Source organism: Dendropsophus ebraccatus, chromosome 1, assembly GCF_027789765.1.
Source record: "Dendropsophus ebraccatus isolate aDenEbr1 chromosome 1, aDenEbr1.pat, whole genome shotgun sequence".
Lineage (NCBI taxonomy): Eukaryota > Metazoa > Chordata > Amphibia > Anura > Hylidae > Dendropsophus > Dendropsophus ebraccatus.
The window spans coordinates 192,147,492-192,164,008 of record NC_091454.1 but is presented as its reverse complement, the minus strand read 5'-3'; the positions used below and the strand labels follow the sequence as shown (position 1 = coordinate 192,164,008).

At 44.7% G+C, this 16,517-nt stretch overlaps 1 protein-coding gene across 2 annotated transcripts in view; it reads right to left on the bottom strand.

Moving 5' to 3' along the window:
* Window positions 1–9,420: 9,420 nt before the first annotated feature.
* Window positions 9,421–16,517, bottom strand: part of GFPT1 (glutamine--fructose-6-phosphate transaminase 1) — a 31,324-nt gene continuing 24,227 nt past the window's right edge. For both annotated transcript variants that reach the window (XM_069943102.1, XM_069943109.1), the window contains 9 exons: window positions 15,646–15,741; window positions 15,320–15,417; window positions 14,492–14,612; window positions 13,706–13,863; window positions 13,271–13,385; window positions 12,476–12,603; window positions 12,086–12,253; window positions 11,837–11,998; window positions 9,421–11,497 (listed from right to left, as the gene is read on the bottom strand). In XM_069943102.1, coding sequence (XP_069799203.1) covers window positions 11,453–11,497; window positions 11,837–11,998; window positions 12,086–12,253; window positions 12,476–12,603; window positions 13,271–13,385; window positions 13,706–13,863; window positions 14,492–14,612; window positions 15,320–15,417; window positions 15,646–15,741 — 1,091 coding nt within the window. In that variant the 3' untranslated portion in view covers window positions 9,421–11,452. The remainder of the gene's footprint in view (window positions 11,498–11,836; window positions 11,999–12,085; window positions 12,254–12,475; window positions 12,604–13,270; window positions 13,386–13,705; window positions 13,864–14,491; window positions 14,613–15,319; window positions 15,418–15,645; window positions 15,742–16,517) is intronic.

Here is a 16,517-nt window from a genome sequence, read left to right as displayed (position 1 = left end):
GTATTGTGCCCAAGGTAGTGGGACGCTGCATTAGGCAGCTCAGATACACAAGGGTCCCACAGAAATCCATGGCCTTGGCCAACATTTATCTAGTGTGTATGGCCGGCTTAAAATGCTGCTCAATACAACCTTTCACTCATCTGAATGTTTTCTTGGCATGTCGGTATAAATGACATTTAACCAGTTTAAAACAGACATCTGAGGTAACTGGAACAGGTGTGATACTGGTAAAGCTGGTAAAACTGATATTCAAAATGACTTCTATTGTTAGGATCTTCAAATGCTTACATCATACTTTCTATTTATAAAGGAAACCATGATGCATCACAGGATCTATTTCCAAACAGATACCACCGGACCCTATTGACCTAGAGCTCTATTACACAGTGTGATTAAAGGTCAGACAGGACACTGTGTAACTGGGCCAGCTTAGCCTTTGCAGGTTTACCTTTGGCGCTCGAAAGCCTTGTACCACCCTTGCTGTGTGCATTGCTCCTATACCCTGACATCACAATGTAAAAGGGCCCATACTGTACTGTATTTGTAATCTATAGCTGAGACAAGAAGGAGCAGGACAAGCACCCACATAGGGTACAAGACAAATAGCCCACAACTTCAATATGTTCTACCAATCCAACCAGCCATCCAATACAATGCATTTACGTCCGGACACTACTCAGTGACTGGCGTTATGTCAGGGTCCTATTCCACGGGCCGAGGAGGGCCCGATCAACGATGTAAACGAGCGGCGATCTGCTAGATCGCTGCTCGTTTACTGGGCCTATTCCACGGCCCGATGATCCTTGAGCGAGGGCTGCAAGGATATCATTACCGATGTTCTTGCAGCCCTTGCAGCATACATTACCTGTCCAGGCTTCTTCTCTGCGCTGTCTTCATCCCCGGGTCCCGCGCGCTCAATCTTCAGAATGGCCGGTCAGCGGTGGTCCCGGCGGTGGTCCCGGCCTGTGATTGGCTGAGCGCTCCGTCAGCTGACTGGCCATTCTAAAGATAGAGCGCGCGGGCAGGGCTGTATTAACAGCTGCTGCTGCCCTAGGCACTAAACCTGAAGACATCCCATCTTCACGCACCTATTGGCGATACCAGACCTGACCAATACCACCATACCCCCCACCCCCCTGGAAAAGACACCAGATTTACTGGCAAGTCTGCTCCCTGGTGCTGCCCCCGGCACCGGACCACGGGTGCCTAGTGGTAAATACGGCCCTGCGCGCGGGACCCGGGGATGAAGACAGCACGGAGAAGAAGCCTGGTAATGTATGATGCTGCTGCTGCTTGTCAAATTGTCGGTCGCCCGCCGCGCACCGCTTTTCAACCATAGCGATGCGCGGTGGGGGAAAGGTTATTTTAGGTCTGGCCCTAAATGAATGATCAGCCGATGACACGATGTTCTCTCTATTTCACCGAACGATAATCGTCCAAATCGGGCCAAATGGGGCCGATCCGGCCGATTATCGTTACTGTGGAATAGGGCCCTTACCTGAAACACAAATCACATGCTTGTTGGCTATTGCTTCATCCATCCTGTGCAAGAACAATGCTCGCTTTTACAACAAGCAAGTCCCCAGCAGCCATCTGGTCATATAATTGTAACCACGAATATAAACGTATCTGGTGATGAGAAATCCGGATAGCTACCAGAACCATGCACTTTTCATCCCAGCCATGGACTTATGCATTTAGTATTCTCACGGTGCATAAATCCTACTGGGGTGTAAAATTTATGTGCAGTATATAGGTCTGCAAACCAGGTTCAACTCCGGAAGTCTTTTCAAGTTACTGTATAGAGAAAGCCTGCCAAATTCTACAGCTTTAAAGGTAATATCAGGACATTAAGGTGAAGCCTATGTTATACAAGCAGGAAAGGGTATTTATTACAGACTGTCTGCTCCGAGATTCAGGTCACATCTAAGGGGAGAAGAAAAATCCTCTGTTACTTTTTACTGACTCTTGCCTTCATCATTAACATTAGAGAACCACAGGTTTGTTTGTTTTTTGCCCCATATAATGTACATTTGTAGTGGTTCTTCTTGTCTTTACCCAGGAAAAAACTAGTTCACTCAGGTGCCCCAGCTAGTGGTTAGTTGCTGTGCCCTACTCCAGCCACTAGGTGCCTCACTCCCCCTGTGCACAGCTGCAGTACAGATAGGAAGGTTTAGCCTGTTTTACGGTCTCTCTCACAAACTTCCTGTGTAGTTAGTTGGAGTTTTGGCTCTAGTCAGAAGGTGGAGTCAGAAGAGAGACTAACAGCAATTATGCATTGCTAGACCAAGACCCAGGGTAACTGGACAAATAAGAAACACCCTTGTCTACGCTGAAGATCTTAACTTCAGGACAGTCACCCCCTAAGAAAAAAGGTAGAGGGACTGATCCGCAGTAAAGCTCAGATTGCAATTTATCTGCTCTGTACTGACAACGGTTGACTACGTGGAAAAACTTTCACTAGTTAGTTTCAACGAGAGACAGGGGCCTAGGACTCCCCCTGTATACAGACCCCACACACACCAGTCCTCCCCCCTCTATACAGACCCCACACATGTCAGACCTCTCCCATATATACAGACCCCACACACACCAGTCCTGTTCCCAGTAAAGCTAAGGGTCCTATTACACCAAACGATTACACAGGTCAACAAAAAAAAAAAAAAAAAATACTGGTGTCCAAAATATTTTAATGATTTTGGGGTATTTTTGGGGTGCTGATTCTGAATATGCTATCAGTTTTGCCAGATTGGCTCAAGTTTTTTTTCATGTCTTGTTCATTTTTGAAGATTACTTTCTAAAACTAGTTAAAATAAACTAAAATCAACATTTACTTTGTAAAATTTATTGTATTCATGACAATAACAATAAAGTTAATGCGCGTGTAGCAAATTACGTCTCTTTTTTTTTACACATTTCACGAAAATTCTCAAAAACTTGAGCCAATCTGGCAAAACTGATGACATATTCAGAATCAGCACCCCAAAGTTACCCTAAATTCGTTGAAATATCTTTGGCCCCAAAAATGCTGTTGACCTGTGTTATCAGCCGTACTTGGCTGATAATCGTTTGGTGTAATAGTGCATGTTAAAGGACCACAAGCAGCTGACGTACACACTGTTGGCTGATTATGGTCTTTAAACAGGTTGAGAAATCCAGATGATGATGGCGGTCTGCTGCATATCGCTCCGTGTAATAGAAGCAGCAGCAGACTGCCACTCTCTGCAATGGGCGGCATGAACATCTAAGGATTGTCCGGGCAGCCCCTCCCACGGTTCCCCCGCTTGCTGTCTGTGTGTATAATAACAGGTCGCTGCTCGCGTTCTCCTCTTAATCCTGTCGTGTAATGCGGCACTAACTCTGCTGTAAGAAGCTCAGGAGAGAGGGGATAGATATTTCAGTACTGAACATGCTAGACTGTATACCCTGCATTGAGAAACTTGGAGAAAGGGGAACATTCTAGACCAGAAGTGTCAAACTCAGGCCCTCCAGCAGTTGCAAAACTACAATTCCCATCATGCCTGGACAGATATGATGGAAATTATAGTTTATAACAGCTAAGGGCCTGAGTTTCACACTCCGGACTGGGACTGAAAATAAGCCTTGGCAGTCAAACCTAGGGGGTCCGCCCCCGGACCATTCGTAACTCCGCCCCCGGACCGCTCCGACTCAGCCGAGCACATGGAGACATCTCCCTCCAGCAGCGCAGTGACGTCATGGAGAGAGAAGACGTTGCAGGGGCGGCAGTGGAGGAGGAGAGGGACCGCGGTATGCCAGAATAAGGTGAGTATAATGTGTTTTTTTTGTGTGTGTTTGCCAATGCAGGGGGAGCAGAGGGGATTAGTACTATGGGGGGGGGGGGGTTGGCACAGGGGGGATTTTTTTTATGGGGACAGCATGGGGGAATTACAATGAGGTCAGCACAGGGGAATTACAGGGGGTGGTCACCCAGTTTTTCCAGCATCCTGTATGTCAGTGTATAATGAAGGTCACACAGCTCTCCCCTAATCCTGTATGTCAGTATAATGGAGGTCACCCAGCTTTCCCAGCATCCTGTATGTCAGTGTGTAATGGAGGTCACCCAGCTTTCCCAGCATCCTGTATGTCAGTGTAATGGAGGTCACACAGCTTTCCCAGCATCCTGTATGTCAGTGTAATGGAGGTCACATAGCTTTCCCAGCATCCTGTATGTCAGTGTAATGGAGGTCACACAGCTTTCCCAGCATCCTGTATGTTAGTGTAATGGAGGTCACACAGCTTTCCCAGCATCCTGTATGTCAGTGTAATGGAGGTCACACAGCTTTCCCAGGATCCTGTATGTCAGTGTAATGGAGGTCACATAGCTTTCCCAGCATCCTGTATGTCAGTGTAATGGAGGTCACACAGCTTTCCCAGCATCCTGTATGTCAGTGTAATGGAGGTCACACAGCTTTCCCAGCATCCTGTATGTCAGTGTAATGGAGGTCACATAGCTTTCCCAGCATCCTGTATGTCAGTGTAATGGAGGTCACACAGCTTTCCCAGCATCCTGTATGTCAGTGTAATGGAGGTCACACAGCTTTCCCAGCATCCTGCATGTCAGTGTGATGGAGGTCACACCTTGCAGACTTTACTGCACCAAGCAGCAGAATTACTACAGTTTAGGAGCCTATAGGAGGGAAAAGGGAAGGAAGTTGCTGGAAATGTGCAGAGCCTGAGATGTCTGTCTGGCAGGTTCTGAAGACACAAATTGTAGCTGCAAGAAATCATCATGGTGGTCCGGGCCGGATAGAGGAAAAGGAAAATGGCGCCTCAGATCAAAGAAGACGTCACCTGTGAGTCCCTGTACGATGATTTTGTATTCAGTTGAACTCTTAGGGGTGCAACGCTGCTCTATGCCATAATACACACACTGCTTCTTCCTAATAACCCGATTCCTGATAAAAGCCCCCCTTCCTTCTCCAGGGATAAATTGAGTGAGGTCGAGGGGGGGGGGGGGGGGGGGGGGGGAGCGCTTTTATCAAGATTCGCCCTGTTGCCAAAATGATCTAGAAACCGCCCCCATCCTCAGCGTCCCCTGCGGTACCCGTCCCCTCCTTCCACTGTCCTGCGGCTCCCGTCCTCAGCGTCCCCTGCGGCTCCCACCCTGTCCTGTGTCCCCCTGCGGCCTCTGTCCCCGTTCTGTGTCCCCCTGCGGCCTCCGTCTCCATCTCCCGTGTCCCCCTGCGGCCCCCGTCCCCGTTCTGTGTCCCCCTGCGGCCTCCATCTCCGTCCCGTGTCCCCCTGCAGCCCACGTCCCAGTTCTGTGTCCCCCTGCGGCCTCCATCTCCGTCCCGTGTCCCCCTGCGGCCCCCGTCCCCGTTCTGTGTCCCCCTGCGGCCTCCGTCTCCGTCCCGTGTCCCCCTGCAGCCCCCGCCCCCGTTCTGTGTCCCCCTGCGGCCTCCGTCTCTGCAGGGTCCCTGTCCCCTACCATCACCATCAGTGCCCCCACAGACCAGAGAGAAGAGGAAAGCGGGCACAGAAGCCACACAGGACCGAAGACAGAGCAGGAACCAGGACAGGTGAGATTACCCCAGAGAACTACAACCCCCACTATGTCCTGCTAACAGTTCATGATGGGAGATGTAGTTTTACAGCCTGTGGACATTCAAGTTGCAGAACTACAACTCTCATCATTTCCTATTGATGGTTCATAGTGGGGATTGAAGTTCTGCAGGGGATTAGAGGTTGACATAGTATAGGAGGGGGGAGGCAGTGGCACAGTAGAACTACTTCTCCCAGCATGCTGTGTGGTAATATGCAGGACTTCATCCCCCAGCTTTGTGTATAGGGTGGGCTGAAGAACTACATCTCCCATCATGGTGTGTGGTAACATACAGGACTACATCTCCCAGCATAGTGTGTGGTAACATACAGGACTACATCTCCCAGCATAGTGTGTGGTAACATACAGGACTACATCTCCCATCATGGTGTGTGGTAATATACAGGACTACATCTCCCAGCATGGTGTGTGGTAATATACAGGACTACATCTCCCAGCATAGTGTGGGGTAATATACAGAACTACAGCTCCCCGCATAGTGTGTGTGGTAATATACAGGACTACATCTCCCAGCATGGTGTGTGTGGTAATATACAGGACTACATCTCCCAGCATGGTGTGTGGGGTAATATACAGGACTTCATCTTCCCACATAGTGTGGAGTAATATACAGGACTACATCTCCCTGCATAGTGTGGGGTAATATACAGGACTACATCCCCCCGCATAGTGTGGGGTAATATACAGGACTACATCTCCCAGCATAGTGTGGGGTAATATACAGGACTACATCTCCCAGCATAGTGTGGGGTAATATACAGGACTACATCTCCCAGCATAGTGTGGGGTAATATACAGGACTTCATCTCCCCGCATAATGTGGGGTAATATACAGGACTATTTCACATAATAGGAGTTGTAGTTTTGCAACAGATAACACGATGACAGGGTACACAAGGGGGAGATGGTGGCACAGTAGACTAGCGGCTATGTGGGTGCATGTGTATATGTAGGGCTTGCAACACATTGCTAGAGGCAGCGTTCCTTCCAGGAATATGCTGAGGAGGTGGGCCCCATACAGTTTTTTGCTATGGGGCCCCATGAATCCTAGTTACGCCCCTGGATGAAGGGGTAGTAGTATGATGATGGAGGGGCAGGAGAATGATGAAGGGGTAGTAGTATGATGATGGAGGGGCAGGAGAATAATAAAGGGGGTAGTAGTATGATGATGGAGGGGCAGGAAGATTAAGGGGGTAATAGTATGATGATGGAGGGACAGAAGGATGATAAAGGGGGTAGCAGTATTATGATGAAGGGACAGGATGACGAAGGGGGTAATATGATGATGGAGCCCTGATAGTCGGGTACAAAATACAGTATACTGGGGACCTGATAGTGGGATGTGTAATATACTGGTGACCTAAGAGTGGGGTGTATAATATACTGGGGACCTAACAGTTGGCAGTAAAATATACCTGAGACCTGATAGTCGGGTACAAAATATACTGGGGACCTGATAGTGGGTTGTGTAATATACTGGGGGCCTGATACTGGGGTGTATAATATATTGGGGACCTGATACTGGGGTGTGTAATATACTGGGGACCTGATACTGGGGTGTGTAATATACTGGGGACCTGATAATGGGGTGTATAATATACTGGGGACCTGATACTGGGGTGTGTAATGCTTCTTTCATGTTGTTCTTACTGGAAAATTCTGGGGACAAAACACTGGTGACAAGCCACACCCATGTTAGACTACACCCACAGTAAGCCACACCCCTTGTCAACGCTAAAGTGTCCCTGGAATAAAATTTCTAATGTCAGCAACTATGAATATACATGATTATGTATGAGCAATGTTGTTGCCCCTCTCTAGCTATGTATGAACCATGTTGTTGCCCCTGCTTAAGGGGAAAAGTTCACAGTTTGGTTGGGGGGGGCGGCTCAGATTACAGCTCTGCCCAGGGACTCATAATGCTGTTAGGACGGCCCTGGGTAAATATGAGTCAGTAGGCAAGCAACATCAGCTAAAACAGGCAAACTATTGAGAGTTAGGGTACAAACACACACAGCAGATACGCAGCAGATTTGATACTGTGTTCAGTTATTTAGATCTAACCTTCTGCGTATCGCAGCAGTAAATACGCAGCGTATAAGCCATGTGTGTTTGTACCCTTAGAAACTTTATGGCATCCAATGGCTTTATGACTGCCTACTCTGATATTAGTGCGATGGGCCCTTAGCTACATATCTGACCCAATTAATCCTTACCTATATTGGTGTGTGTGCCATTTAATGTGTAAAGATGCACCCACATACTACTGCTTGTTACTGCATCTCATGCCTGTTCAAGGGGCTGCAACCTGAGTGTAACACACTAAGTAAGGGGTATAAGCCAGATGCACAAAGAACTTGTGCAGTCGCCAACCTCCTATTGTGTAAGCTGGCTCGGTTTGCTAGGTAGAACAGGTGACAAATGCATTCTTTTAATTGCTGGAAATTAGGGAATGGTCCGAATATTCCGAGGTTCGGGTTCGTATGAACCCGAACGCTCGGCAGCAGATTCCCGCTGTCTGCCTGCTCCGTGCAGCGGGTGGATACAGCGGGAAGACCGCCTGGGATACAGCCTATGGCTATGGCTGTATCCCAGTTTTCCAGGCGGTCCTCCCGCCGTATCCACCCTCTCCACGGAGCCGCCAGGCAGCGGGAAACATTGCAGAGAGTTCGGGTTTGTACAAACCCGAACAGAAACAGGTTCGGAATATCCCTACTGGAAAAGACTATATTCACAAGGAGCTTGAGCTATGTAACTCCCGGGTGTCCGATCTGTCACCGGGCCCCCAATAGCATGCTTTAGAAATATCATCTTCTAGAAAAGACAGAACTTAGACCAAAAATGGGTGAAAAAGCCAGTTTTTCTTCAACTAAGAATAGGTCTTTCCATTACATGTGTCCTCCATTTATTATCTGCTCCTGACTTTGTTTTCAATAATTGTTGTTGACCGTATGAACATGCTCTAAATGAGCTGAAGATGGGCTTTGTTCACATTTGCGCGGGTATTTTTGTTGTTCTGATCTGGCATGAGAAGCAAAAAAATGAAAAGGTAGAACCGGGTTTGTTACATGACAGACATAGATGGCCCCAGGTGTTGTCAGGACTTTGCCATGGTGCATTTTATTTTACCTAACACAATAGAACTGCCTGCTGCATTGTTTGGTACTGGATCTGTGACAGAGGCTCCTCCCACTGATTTACAGTAGTCTGTCCTCGCCTAATAACAGGGCATAGCAGATCACATTACACTGCAAAGCAAACTGAAATAGGCCAGCACGAAGGCTTAGGTCCATTTATTATTATACGTGCAGCAATATGATGCAATCTGTAACTTACTGCCAACAAGTTGTTCTGCACCTAAAGGATAAACTTCAATAGCAACAGCGCCACCTACAGCCAGCCAACAGGATTTGCAGGGTTACATCTTTTAATATGATTTTGAATGAAACCCCCCAGAAAGATGTTGCAGACTAGGAATGAGAGGAGAGCCGAGTTGGGGGTTTAGTTATGGGGGGGTGCAAGTTATGGACTAGGAATGAAAGGGGCCAAGTTGGGGCTCAGGTATGGGGGGGGGGGGATGGTGGACTAGGAATGAGAGGAAAGCCAGGTTGGAGACCAGGTATGGTGGGGTGGGGGCAGTGCACTATGAATGATTTGCTCATTCCATTACACATTCTGATCTGCATTCTGTAGGAGGTCTTTCTTTCAGAGGACCACCACTATAAAAGACCATTTTGCAGTGTGAATTTGGGTGGCCGGTGGTCTTGTCACATTCTTAAATGTTAGCTAATCTCTTGCACCCCAATACTTTCAATAATTCAGTCCATACAAACAAATCGGTAAACTCATGTACATGTCCAAATGTTTATTGTTTTACAGAATCCAAGTGTTTTTACAAGCACTTTACGCATCTTTGGTCCTTTGTAAACTTTCTCGTACATTAATAGGATAACAGCATCTTTCCATCTAATGGAAACTTTTACTTTTTTTTTTCCAGTTAAAACATAAAATAAAATAGACAATACATATTTAAACATAAAAGTACCAACATCTTATATTGAAAAAAAAAAGGGGACAAAAAAAGTCACATTGTCTTTCCTATAAATCTTATCTCTAGTAGTGCATGTGTAGGTCTCGAAAAGCCTTCATTTCATATCTTAGGGAGTCTGTCATGAGTGGGTGCATGGAACAGTGTGGGGGCTGGTTCAAACTTGTTTTTTTCAGTGTTTTTCCATTTGGTAAACAACTGAATTAGAAAAATTTTCTCAATGCATTTGTTTACAAGTGTTTTTATTTTTTCATTAATAATTTGTTAAATTTCCATTTTCAACTCCTATAGTGAAAGCTGGAGGAGGGGGGGGGGGGGGGTTATGCTATGTTGAGTTAAAAAAATGCAAAGAAAACACTGAACGCGTTGTTTGTAGTGCATTTTTAGATTTTATTATATTACACTAGTTGTGTAAAATAAAATGTAAAAAATGCCAGAAAGAACAGCATCACTGTGGTCTATGACCTAGTGTTTAATATTGCATTTAAGGGTATGTCCACGCTATAGAATACTGGCGGATCACCTGCCGCAGATTTGTGGTGGGTGATCCGCCATGATTCCGTAGTGTGGACCTACCCAAATAGGGAATAAGTATACCCCTTTAGTATTCCCATGCAACCCCTTTTAAAGTGTCAGAGAGGCAAAGAGATATCACACATGTGGGAATATTGTGAACATAGAGAGATCTTAGCAGGCTGGCAAAAAGGATAGTTTCACAGTTACTTGACTCCAGATTTCCGTAGTTGCTTAAACATAAGCCATTAATGCAACACAAACTTAAAAAGGTAGTTTTTATAATACATATATGCATATAAATAGGAACCATAAAGGCCAAGATAAAACGCCAATCATTTTGGGTGACTCTTAAAAAGATGAGGACCAGACCCCGGACATGGACATTGTGGACACAGCTCCGTTACATTACCATCTGCTGCCTTGACTAAAACATAAAGGAGATCTAGTACCTGCAAAAGTATAGAAAAGACCGGATATATCCTATGTCATCAGGCAGGAAAGTTGTATGTAGTGTCCTAGCTGGACTGAGGAAGCCTTGAAGGAGGCCACACAACCGCATGTGAAATAAATCATACAAAAAAAAAATCAATATGGCAGGAATATGGACCAGACTGATTGTCTAGACCAATATGGAATGTGCAGTCCCGGCCTCCTGAAAAATCAGAAGGATGAGCTTTTCCCTATTATTATTACTGCAGTATGGTGTTCCAGTATTGTCTATGATGTACTAACACAAATCAACCAGCTTATATGTATGGGAAGCTGGTGCACAGATTGCCGCAACTTTCTTCCATGTATGACCTGGTGCCAAGCATCCGACCTAACCATTGTGCTTGTGTCAGGTGTCAGGGATACCGATTCTTATACCCGATTGCTTCAATTCATTGTCAGGTATTTACAAAGGAAGAAGACCAGCAGGACACGGCCTGGCTGTGTGCAGCCATTTGGCACGTTTCTAGAGGTGGACAGGCTACATCTATATCAGGGTGGTCGGAGAGTAAACGGACAGAGTTATAAAGTGCTGGACTTGGCATAACGGGAGTCATCCCAAATCAGACCTCTGTCCAGGTTACTGCAAACTGAAGGGAATGGCTACTCTACAATGTCATGTGATTGCAACAGAAACTACGATTGTACAATATTCTGCCCTTCATCATTTACAAGGTGCAATGAAGAAGAACTGCAAATGGATCTAAACAACCAAAAGTAAGAAACACAGAAACATAAATACAAAAGTAAAAATTGGGATAAAAAAAAAAACAAACAATTGTAGAAATAGTGTCTTCTGGTGCGACTGATTCAGCTTATTCCACGGTCACAGACTTGGCCAAGTTTCTAGGACAATCCACCTATGGGACAAGAGAGTTGGGGTTACAGCAGATCAATAATGGTGCCCCATGCATTTAGCATACAGACCAAACAGTGATACAGAACAGACTAACGCAAGTAAAACTTTACTAGGGACTATGGGCAACTCAAACAAGACAATGGCAAAAGCCCCCCTCCCCCCCCCCCCCCCCCCCCCAAAGTGATCAAAACATGGAATGGACCATTAGGCCACATAACTGAGGAATGAGTTTTTAAAAAACGGCCCCAAACACTTTGGTTTTTAATATGGCACCCCCTCTACTTTATATATACCCACTGTCCTAAAGGAGAACGATACAAGAAGAAAAAATGAAACTTACATCATATCCTCTAAGAACAGCAAGATGGAAGGCAAGAAGCTGCAAAGGGATGACACTCAATACTCCTTGAAGACAATCCACTGTGTGAGGCACCTTTATTGTACGTTTGATTGTGTTAATGGTTTCTGTATCCTCCTTGTCACAGATTACTACTGGCCTGCCCTGGAAGGGAGAATTAAACCATGTAAAATCCAAACAAGCAATACATAGGTCACAAACGCTTGCACCAGGGATCGGTTTCAGACCTACCTGTCTTGCCACCACTTGCTGCAGTGCATTTTGACACTTGGTGTAGGCGTGATCTCTCATGATGATCATTATAACCGGCATAAGTTTATCCACCAGAGCCAGGGGACCGTGCTTCAGTTCTCCAGCCAAGATCCCCTCTGAATGCATGTATGTGATTTCCTTAATTTTCTGCAGAAAGAACATAATATATAGTCAGTGTCTCATTGATACTCACTAAGAGTCACAATCTCCCGGTCAGGTGTCCAAGGCTGCACACTAACCACAGCCATATAGAACACCTCACAAGTCAAAGACAAGCATAGCTGTATGTAAAAAAAAAAAAAAAAAAAAAAAACAGTTCTTAAAGTAGATCTAAAGTCAAATTAAAATGAACCAAATTTTTCCACTAACCAGGGCTCCTTCTAAGCAGGTTGCATAGTGATATCCACGACCCATAATAAGGACGGATTTCTGCTGGTACAGCTCAGCCGCCAGCTTCTGAATCTCATCGTCAAGGCTCAGGACTTCTTTAATGTTATCTGTCAAAAAGAAAGGAAAAGATATGGTTTACACCAGGAAAGAACACAAAACTATTCACGTCATTATCCCAATTTGCCTCACTATCCCTGTATAATACCTACTGTAAATACCCAACTGGTTCAGGAAACTTTTTTTCAAATACACTCAGGAAATGAAGGGTTAATACAGAAGCTTTATCTAGTACCTGCCTTACCACTTGCTGTCTGCATCACCCACAAATTACAGCTATCCCATGGGGGTCTTAGCAGCAGGAAGCCCATGGGCAGGTGGGGGAACCCTTCTAACAAGGAGATGGCTTGAGAGTGACAATCTCTTTAAGTCTATCCCTGTGGAGGAAATCTTCACACCATTCAAGAGAAAAGCTCTATAGATGTAAGATGGGCCTACAGATTGGATTACAGTTAGCAGACCTGATACTACCACGTCCTGATCATCTAATGTGTATGATGGCCTCCAAACATTTCTGTAATGATGTTGGGGGTGAGAAGGCTCAGGTAATTTATAACTTTCCCAGTCCTTCACTTTTGGGATGATATGTGAATAAGTGGAAGAGGGGTATTGGAAGAGATAGCTGTGTATGAACAGCTCTTGTAAAAATTAATTTAATACACCAGAAAATGACAAATAAAGGCGACACAGTAAAAGGGACATGAGGGACTGTCTTACCTGGCAACATCTTTAGACCGTGCATAATCTGCTTACGTCTATCCTGCATAGATATGCGGTCATCACAAACCATGAGTGCAAACATGACAAGAGACACAAACTGACTAGTATATGCCTGGAAGGAGAAATTAATGGAATTACAAAACATATAAATAATATATACACACACACACACACGTTATCAGACCACTTCAGTATATGAAGAACTATACACACAGACACGTGGAGCTGTGCAAACTACAATTCTTATGCCAAAAGAATGATAGAATATGGCAAAATAATACTTTATGAGTAGGGACATTTCATGTGGATGGATCCTTGGTCTTCCAATAGAAGTATGAAAAGCTATAATCTCCTGTACACTTAGTAAATCAGGAGAATATAAGGCGCTCACAGCAGCTCAGCTTACTCCACAATCTTCAGGTCCGTACTCACCTTTGTGCTGGCCACACCAATCTCAGGTCCGGCATTAATGTGAACCCCGCAGTCAGTCTCTCGTGAGATGGAGCTGCCAACAGTGTTTGTGATTCCTACAGTCAGGGCACCACGCTCTTTGCAGTAACGCAGGGCGAGTAGAGTGTCTGCTGTCTCTCCTGTGGAAACAATATATTGTAAATTAAACCAGAGATCACCTAGACAAGAGACCAGGCTAAGGGAATTCAACTTCTATGGAGGCCAATTTTTCTAGCCTTCAAAGAAGAAGATTTTCTAGCACAGGCTATATGCAACCAGGACCAGAGAGTAAGGACCCTATTACAAGGAACAATTATTAAGTGAAAAATCACTATATTGTTCAAATTTAAACAATAATTGTTAAGCGTGATTGCAGGCAGTGATAGAATCAATGTCACACAAACGATTTTTCGATCTTTTAAGCTGACCATAAAATTGTTGTTAATCTTTGCTAAATGTACACGAAGGGGGAGATTTATCAGATTCCACCTTTCATTTTCCAAAGAGTCTGTGAGGAATGAAAGGTGGAATCTGATTGGTTGCTAGGGGCAACGGAGACAGTTTCACTTTACACCATGTTTGATAAATCTCCCCCATAGCTTGTTGGGATCAGAAGGAGTAAACGATTGTAGTAACTATCGTAACTAACAACTATCATTCTGTGTAATATGGTGAATAATTTCAGGACGTTCCCAAAAACTCTATTTTGCGACATTTTGAAGTCTAATAGGACCCTAAGAGAATGATCAGTATCCATGATCGGCTTACCTGACTGGCTAATGAAAAAGCACACGTCATCTCTGAAGACGGGGGTGTTCCTGTCCAAGAAGTCACTAGCCAGCTCCACCATGACTGGCAGTTCTGTCAGCTCTTCTAAAATCTGGCGGGTCTGTGGGAGGAAGAAGACACACTGTCAGCAAAGATTGTTCTCAGTGGGCTAACAAAATGGCTTTAACAGCATTCACACCTGCGGAACAGTACACCCCCTCTCCCCTCCACTAATTATGGTGCCTAGACATGAAATAGCCAAGCTGTAGTTCATGTAGTTTTCAAAAAATTTCCAAAAAAGCATGTGCTCTTCATGAAGGCCAGGGGAAATTAGGCTGGGTTCAAACTGCGTTTTTGCAATCCATCCAATTTTTAATTGGTTACTTTTAACAGAAAAACGTAGTCAACACAACTTTTGTGTCCGTTAAAAAAATGCATCTGTTTCAATACGTTTTTTGTTTTTAGAATGGTAGTCAATGGAAAAACGGATGACACACAATTGCATCCGTTTTTTCCATAACACGTATACGTTAAACGGATTGCAAAAACGCATTGTGAACCCAGCCTTACAGGCACACTTAGGAACACTTAGGAACACTTTCTTATTACATTGAACTGAAAAAAATTGGTGCAGGGTGGAAATTGACCCCAAGATTCAATTGGTTCCCAATATGAAATATTTTTAAACCAACAAAATAACAATAACCGTTTTGTCTGAGTATTAATCTGTAGACATAAGCAGAGTAACTTTTTGAGAATTCTCTTTTTAATATAATTTAATGTAATAAGAACAGGCAGACAAGGTTCAGCCCAAGGCGTAATACTCACAGCCACTCCAGCATGGTAACTTGTCCCACAAGCAATGAGGATCAGTCGCCGGCATCTCTGGATTTCTTTCATGTGATCCTTCAGACCCCCCAAATTCACTGTGGAAAAACATTGCATATGGGTTTCATACAGGATGTCTGACAAGTTGTTATGGATATGTAACATACAATGATTTGCTACGTCCTCCTCAATAACACAACTGAAGTAGTCACCAAGATTAGGATTAAAGACTTGGAAGCCATTTTTTCCATGAATACTAGATTTAAACAATGGGACGGGTAAAATATATAACAGGCACTTGCAGAAGAAAAGTCGGCAGGTGGTACCTGTAAGGTCATCGAAGTTCACGCGTCCTCTCATGGTGTTGACCACAGACTCCGGCTGCTCAAAGATTTCCTTCTGCATGAAGGAGCTGAAGTTGCCTGTCAATCAAACAAGAGAATGTGAGCCGTAAGTAGACCTGGTCCTGCAAGCAATAGATCGGGTCTCCCGACTTGACACTTTAACGTCCTTCACACACTAAGTAGTCTCTCCTGTTCTCCTTTAGTCTTATAGCCTTTGACATCACACCCTATCATGCTGCACCTCATTCTTGCATCTCCCTACCTCACCCGTTCAGACCCTCCCCGGCAATTTACAAAGGTTCCCTCTAAGACACACCCCGTACAGGTAAGTCCTTCTCATAAGACTTATACTTGTTCTACACAACAACTCTAGTTCCTAATGTAGCCAGTAGTAGCAAAGTTTTGTAACCTTTAAGTCGTAACTTAGCTAATTAAATAAAGAGCCCGTGAAGACTATGGACATCTTTAAATGCACGTTTTTTATGAATTTTTCCATTTATTAAAAATTTGTCTTCTGCAGCGGGCATGGTCTCACATATATAACAGGCTTGTTCAGATTAAAAGTGTGACAGCTCAGTCTCCTGTCCTTATGTCTCCTCTCCTGAACCATCTTCAGCAGATCTGTGACCTGATGTTTAGTTTATGTGGAGAGAAAGATAGTGAGACTGAGAGAAAAGAGGAGGCTGCAGACTGATGTCAGGCAGCTCCTCTGATTGATTTGATTCTGAACATGAGGCAGCCTGCACTACATATGAGAACATGCAGGCCATAAAAAGGGAAATTAAGCTTATTTTTTAAATCAAATCTTTTTGTCCCCTATGTAGAAAGCGATATCAAAAATTGCATTCAGACTA